This window comes from Melozone crissalis, unplaced genomic scaffold (assembly GCF_028551555.1).
Source record: "Melozone crissalis strain CALT ecotype California unplaced genomic scaffold, PUWL_Pcris_2 ptg000012l_1, whole genome shotgun sequence".
Taxonomy (NCBI): domain Eukaryota; kingdom Metazoa; phylum Chordata; class Aves; order Passeriformes; family Passerellidae; genus Melozone; species Melozone crissalis.
In genome coordinates this window covers 9,682,658-9,690,101 of record NW_026535790.1, presented here as the reverse complement: position 1 = coordinate 9,690,101, position 7,444 = coordinate 9,682,658, and the positions used below count along the sequence as shown (strand labels likewise).

Genomic DNA, 7,444 nt, shown 5'->3' with positions numbered 1-7,444 from the left:
CAAAGGAACACTGGGAAACAGCACTGGCCAAACAACTCTAGAAAATAATCACTCCTCTGAAAGGGATTCTAGACAGGCTGAAAAGGGAAAACACACTCTTCAGAAATTGCTACAGCGGTGATGTTGCTATTGAAATTTTCCTCTCTATTCTGAAAGCAAAGATCGATCTTTCATGTAGGGCTCAGGGGCTTTTGTCTCAGAGACAGCTGGGCAGATCACAACCCCTTTACTTCACACATACCCAACTAAACAGGTTGTCAGAATCTTGCAGAATTGTAAGATTTTCTCTGGAAACAGAGCAGATGAAATACCCTCCCCCAACCAACTGTTCTGATGGATTGACATAATATTATTTTACCTCCTATAGCAACAAATTCACTGTGTGGTTTTTTTTCCAAACAACAACAGATATTCTGGAGATAACATGGCTATTATTTTCCCTGATTGGTTTGCTATGCAAACAATACCTGAACAGTTAAAAGGATACTTTTAATTTTTTTCTTTTTGTTTAGTGCTCCAACGATGAAATTCTATCACGGAGAGTGTCTACAGGTAAGATAACAAGTTATTGCTTTTAAACAGTCATTAAAGACACTTCTTCAGAAGTTATTGTGCTTCATTTCATCTGACTCTTCAGATCAAGCATATCAGATAGTGGGGACTTTTGTCTTGCCCTACATCACATGAAGAAGCTGGTGTTTTCTGCTTAAATCAGAGGAAATTTGACATGACTCTGTTCTTTTTGCCTATCTGGCCACTTATCTTGTTTCGTTTGCAAATATCATATGTATTCTCTTGAGATAAAAATAGTGCAAGATGATTAGTTAGGCAAGTTCATTTGACACCATTCCCCCTTCGTGACGCTGAAATCTAAAATCTGTATATGGTATACAACTTAAAGTATATATATGCAAGCTCAGCTCTGCTGGAGACGCACTGCAAGTACCTTCCTCCCAACCTGACTGCTTCCTTACCCAGTCAAGAAGACCACAAAGGTAAGCTGATTACATCTTCTGCTTTCAAAGAAACACAAAAGCAAAATTAAAGTATCTATTCTTATCTCAGCTTCCAGGATGTTGTATCTTTACAATCTAACATAGAATAGGATCGAAATTTGGATCAGAGGACGGAACAGACAGGAATGATGTCCCTTGTCAAAAATGCTGTGATTTTTAAGTTTTCCTTCAACTCTTCCCCTTTTTAATCCTGTCGGCAGTGAGAATTAGGCAAATGGATGAGCTCAAAGTTATATTGCCTAATGCTGAGAGGGGGAAGTATTTTGCACAAGAACCCACTGGGACAAAATAATTCAGTAGTAAAAGAAAAGTAACCCAGCTGCTTGAGCTGGGAAGGATCCATTGCCATCAGTGGGAAAGTGTGCCATCACTTTCTTAACCGTTTCACAGATATTCAGAAAGGAACTAAAATGATTGACAATTTCTTCTGCTGCAAAACAACAGGTACAGAGGCAGCCATTTCATATCTTAGAGAAAGTTTAAACCTGTGTTTAGATCTCAAACCAGTGCACAGACTATAAATGGGTATCACTAGTTGATTACTTCTCAGTCTGTGCTTAGACATGAAGAATGATGTTGCTGAAGACCACTTAGGGATTAATGAAAATATATTTCTATTCTCTTCTGGCTTTCAAGAATCACTTTTCTATGCCTTAGTCCCCTTCTTTCACTAAAATAAATCAAGAGTAACGTTGCAAGTTTTAAACTGTAACCTGTCTGCATTGGTGTGTGCAGTTTACTAAAGTCTAACCGCATCAACACACTAAAAATTGATTAGAAATTTAGGCATTATAACATTTTGTTAAGTGATACACATTGCACCGGCAAACTCTTGCAGCTGTTGGTGGCTGAAAGGGACAGAGTATTTTTCTCACATGAAAAGCTGCTGTGTCAGAAGAAAACACCTCCTCCACTCTACAAAGAATGAATATTAAGTCATGATACTTCTGTTCTAAAGACAACAATCTACTGAAATGCCAAAATCTGGGCAAAAATGTGGTTTATTATAACTTATATGGAATGCAAAAAGAAAATACTGACAAAAACTTTTACAAAGCTCTCATGAAATGTAGTATTTAAGTGATGCAGTAGCCCAGCAAGACACATTTATCATTGCAAATAAACAGGAGAGGAACTTGCCCTCCAAATTTACATTAGTAAAATTACTATTACTAATTCTAGACTAATATTTTCATTCTTTGTGAAGATCACTACATGTATTGATAATAACACTAGATTTTTCACATTCCAATTACTCCAGATACAGTTCTAGGGGACACACCAGTCCTATTTCTCATGTGTGCTGTAAATACACTCTGGGTTTTACTGAGAATAATCCACCTCCAGGAAAACCCACACAGAAGCCATGAAGTTGTGTGGTGCTGGACACCCTGGATGTGCTCTCCCAGTGCAGCAGATCCTCCGAAGCCCCACGCTCCCGCGTGCAGAATTCCTCCCTCATTCCCAGCTTTCAGTGGAGGCACCTGCTCCAGACATCTGTTACAGCCTGCTCCACTTGCCATCAGATGAATAATGTCCCCCCTATCACACACTGTCACTGCTGAACTTCAAATAGAGCCATGAAAGTAGGAGAGAAGTCATTTTAATGACTAAGTAGCTCACATTTAATTTATTTTACAGTTCAACAATGGCCATCACTGACATCCTCTCGGCTAAAGATATTGAATCTGCTCTCTCCAGCTGCCAGGGTAAGGAATGGTTGCTCTGCAGACAGAAGATGCATATCATTTTTATGTCTTAAGATGACATGCCTATCATTTTCCCCTCAGATTCCTTCCCTGTGAGATCTCTTTCTAAGCTGCATTACAGAATAGTCCCTTAAATTCAAAAGGTCTCACAAGTGGTGAACAGCAATTAAATGACCACCATTTCAGTTAGGGCTGCTTTCACACTAAGCTGTCAGTGTCTAAACCTGTTAAAGACTTAAATTTAAAGTCGGCCTTGTCCTTCAAAATTTCAGAAAAAGCCTCAGCTTGCAGAATGAGAGTGTCATTTGTGAAGCAATTCACAAATTCTCACTTCTCTTAAGAACTGTTCAGTAAGACCAAGCCAATTTTCCAAATACTCAAAGATCTAGTTTGTCTGTGAATTACTTATTCTTCTATCAAATTCTTCACCTAAGTAAGGGCTCTGTGAAAATTAATGAAGAATTACAGGAGCTGTTTGTAAGTCACAGCAGCACCTTTTCAATATTTATTATTAATTGCATGTGACACATTGCATAAATCCTGATTTAGTGGAATGTGCATTGTAGCAGAAAACTTCAAACTGGCTGAAAGGAAACATGACCACGGGCACAGAGTGATTAAAAAGGGAAATTATTATCCACTGTATCTTCTTTTTTGGTACACCAGGGAACAAGAGAAAGAGAGCAGGCTGATGCTTTAAAAAGGCATACATATTCACAAGGAATACACACAGTAGTAGCAACTTCAAAGAGGAGAATATTTAACAACTTCTGTTTCTTCCAGCTGATGATTCCTTCAACTACAAGTCTTTCTTCTCCATGGTTGGTTTATCCAGCAAAACTCCTGATCAGATAAAGAAAGTTTTTGGAATCCTTGATCAGGACAAGAGTGGTTTCATTGAAGAGGAGGAGCTGCAGTAAGTACTGTTCAGCTGCTCTATTTCTTTAAACAACAAACAAAAACCTTAGAACTTATTTGGTGTCCTTGAAGAAACCCTTGATGTTATTTTAAAAGTAAAACACAAATTCTTGTAGTTTCTTGAATCTGTGTGGATTCCCTGCGATAATAAGAGTAGACATCATCTTATGGGACTTTTCAGAGAGGAAAACTCAAGCACAGCACCCTGTTATATTTCAGGCTGTTCCTGAAGAATTTCTCCTCAAACGCCAGAGCCCTCACCTCGGCAGAGACCAAGGCTTTCCTGGCTGCAGGGGACACCGATGGTGATGGCAAAATTGGAGTGGAAGGTAAGACTGGAAAATTGATAAACTTTGTGGTTTAAAATGCACACATTTCAGGCTGCATTTAAACTGGGGCATGAAAAATACACACGAGTACTTTGGCCTGATACTTTCTGCCACAATTTTTGTATGAGCAAATACTCTTTTATTTTCATAGTTTTATTCCCATTTGATCTCTGTCGTAGCAACAGAATATTTAAGCCCAGTGTAAAGTCTGGTCTTCCAATCAATGATAACAGCTTTGGGGTTAGTCCTGCAGTGTTTCTGACCCATAGACTCAATGTGTCAGGTTCTTAAAAGATTCAGAACACCTGAAAGTCTCAGATTTTCTATTACAGCAGTAGACGTTCTGCACTTCTGGCCATACAACATTTCCATTTTTAAACACATCTCTGCCTAAAAAATCTTATTTCTTTGTCTCCTATCAAACATTGGCCACTATTACTGGGTGCTTAATGCACTAATGTAAAATATGACTGGTATTGTTTCTCAAGGCTGCAACTGCAGCAGTGCAGCACAGGATTTTCTGCTGGAAAATTATCTGATAAGTTAACATGTCACCGGGCAGTTTCTTCTGAGAAACTCAATCAGATTCCTGAAGAAAACCTCACAGGGATGATGTGAACTAGTCAGGATATTTCTTTTAGAAACTGCAGCACAGAAAAATAGGACATTATGCATCATGTATTAGAGATGAAGTCACTGAAAACAGGGCTGTCTCAGCTGAACTAGGACAGGTGGCAATAACTCCAACAGACACACGTGCTAATCTTAGCCAGATTTGGGAGGAGAGAGAGATACACTGTCGGAGGAATTTGCTTTAGCAGCAGCTTTAGCAGCTTCTGTTTATGAGCCCCAAATAGGGCATTGTATTTTGCAGATCTTGGCCCTTAACCATTGAATCTCCCATTCTGGAATTACTTCACTACAGATATTTTCTATTTGGAATAACAAAAACTCTCACTGAGAGCTACAGGCTCCTCTTCCTTGGCTATTATCAGAGTTTGTAATGGGGTAAAGATAGTTTACCTTTAAGTCAGGATTTCCCACAAATACAAATTTACAGACACACTCCTCCTCCCTGCACTTATTCTTTTTAAGGAGTGAAAAATCTGTTACGCCCCCAGAATCTCAGTTTAGCAGTAGCTTGTGCAGTGTTATAATAACTTTGGGAGCCCTCCATGCCTAGGAGTTTTAGTCATTTTTATCTATCTTTTTGAAGATGTCAAAAAACTACTTTCAACAAGTTTTATTTCCTGCTTTTTTCACTTTCTTCCTTGACAGAATTCCAGTCTCTGGTGAAGGCATAAACAGCATTAGACCAAAGGCAACCTTGGACTGACTCTGCCAATTACCTCGTCCAGCAAGCACTTCGCACTCAGCATGTGTTTGTACATTTTTATATTGTTTCAGGCATTAACAGGTCCCCACACATGAAGTTCACACACCTGATTGCTGAGAAACCTTGCAATGTTTTGGTCACATGGCATTGTTACATTTCCATTGTAAAGAAGGCACTTTGTGATTTTCCACCACTGATAATGTTGAAATTGTGGCAGGGAGAGGGGAGAAGACAATTAAAAAATCAACTAAACCAAAAGACCCTCGGGAGGAAAAGCTGCTTTTAAAAATTTTGTTTAGGTTCTCCATCCTCTTACTTAAGCATGCTGACTCACCAGACACAGTTTTGATGATCTTAAACCATATTATAGCTTCTCAGGCTTAATTGTACTGATTCAATTGAGGTTTAGTTATGATTAATTCTCTGATACTTGAGGAAAAACAATGATGAAAAGATAGCTAAAAATAATTCATATTAAGTCCCAACCCTGAGAATATGAGAAAAAAATGAAGACATTTAAGAGGAGTTTACACCTAGCTCAAAGCACAGAATAAGTTTGTGGGTAATTTTCCAAAATAAAGAGGTAGACCACAGTGTAATCGTATCACCAGAACGTGTTTATGGCCTAAAATGTGTCTCTCCCTTAAGAAGATTTATCTTTCATGAAATCTAAGGCAGCTGTGAGATAGAGGAGAAGGGTCTAATCCTACTCTGACACTGTCACAAGTCATGGTCCCCTGACAATCTGGGCCACAGGCCTGGAGGTTTTCCCATGAATCATGAGCCTGTTGCTTATTGTCTCTTAATATGTACAAAAAAATAATATTTGCCTCATCTGTGAATTTCTGTGTTTTCTATGGGTGACACTACAGCCAGTCTTGCTGTTTGGTTATCCTAAAGCTCTTACATTGTTAAATAATGGCCATTTCTCAAGTCTTTCATTTATTATATGAATTATTATCTATATGTTCCATAATATCAGCAGTTTTCTTCAGTCTGAAAACTAAGAACTCATCTTCCCTTTGAGAAGTGTCTTACAGGATTTAGAGTTGATATAGCATTGTCTTCATTAATGGACAAAGTAAATAATGTTCTAAATGCAGACATCAGCAGGCTGAGTAGATGTTGTGCATCTTTGGCTGAGTGTGTCAGAAATTTCCCCACCCTGATTTAGGTATTTCCTTCCCCATGCCGCATGCTGTGGCTCCAGCTCACAAGCAGACTGTAGTTTTATTGCTCTTCACTAGAACTGAATGATAATTATGATTTGGCAGCTGTTTTGAAGAAGAGCAGAAACAAAGCCTTTGGAACTTTTATGTAACAGCCAGTGTTGGCATTTCCATGAATTGCAAGATGATTATGTGAGGCAAGCACGGCTCCCTCATTCCCAGGCATGTAAGAGAGCCGGTCAACTGATTTAAGATGGCAAATGCAAAAGAGGAATTCTAGCAATCAGACTCACTGAAGCCTTGGCAGAATTATAATGAATATAAATCCTAATTCTATCCCCACTGCCTTTGATGTTAAATCTGGGCTTAAATTATAGCTGCTGTTAATTGCAGCACTGAAATATTTTGCATAATGATGAGACTGGCTCCTTTTGCCTTAATTATTTCCCTGTTGAAGAAAAAACCTGGGGCAACCTAGATGTGCAGCAATACCCAGATGTAATATATACACTGGCTCTCCACACTGCTGATCACTAAACTATCCTTCACTGTATGAGCAGATGGCACATACAGTACCAGAAGTGACAGACCTGACACTGCATTCCTTGCACCTCTGAGACTCTCGTGTGGAATGCAAGAAATGCAAGACTGCACAGTGGCCCATCCTGTATTCCAGAGATGCTGAACAACTGCACATCACTGCCTTGTGCTGCCACAGGGGAATGAAACACTCTCAAGAGTCAGGAAATCCTTGTGTGTGCTATAACTTCACCTATGCTTATAAGAAAATCCATTCTTCTTAAATAGTGGCAAGAAGATATGTTTTAAATCTTATTAAAATCATCCAACCATTTCATTCAAAGGAATTATAATGAAAATCCAAGAAGTCCTCAATTAAAAAAAAGCCCATAGGCTTCAGCAAAAATACCACCTACTCTCTATTAAGGTTTATGTTGGCATTAGGATG

The 7,444-nt window shown here is 38.8% G+C and overlaps 1 protein-coding gene across 1 annotated transcript; it reads left to right on the top strand.

The window, feature by feature from the left end:
- The first annotated feature begins 419 nt into the window (after positions 1–419).
- LOC128933740 (parvalbumin, thymic-like) lies at positions 420–7,312 on the top strand. The gene is given in 7 exon segments (XM_054270810.1): positions 420–912; positions 914–959; positions 961–995; positions 2,658–2,725; positions 3,509–3,641; positions 3,863–3,972; positions 5,251–7,312. Coding segments are annotated over 7 exon segments (447 nt in total). The 5' UTR covers positions 420–883; the 3' UTR covers positions 5,277–7,312.
- The last annotated feature ends 132 nt before the right edge of the window (positions 7,313–7,444 follow it).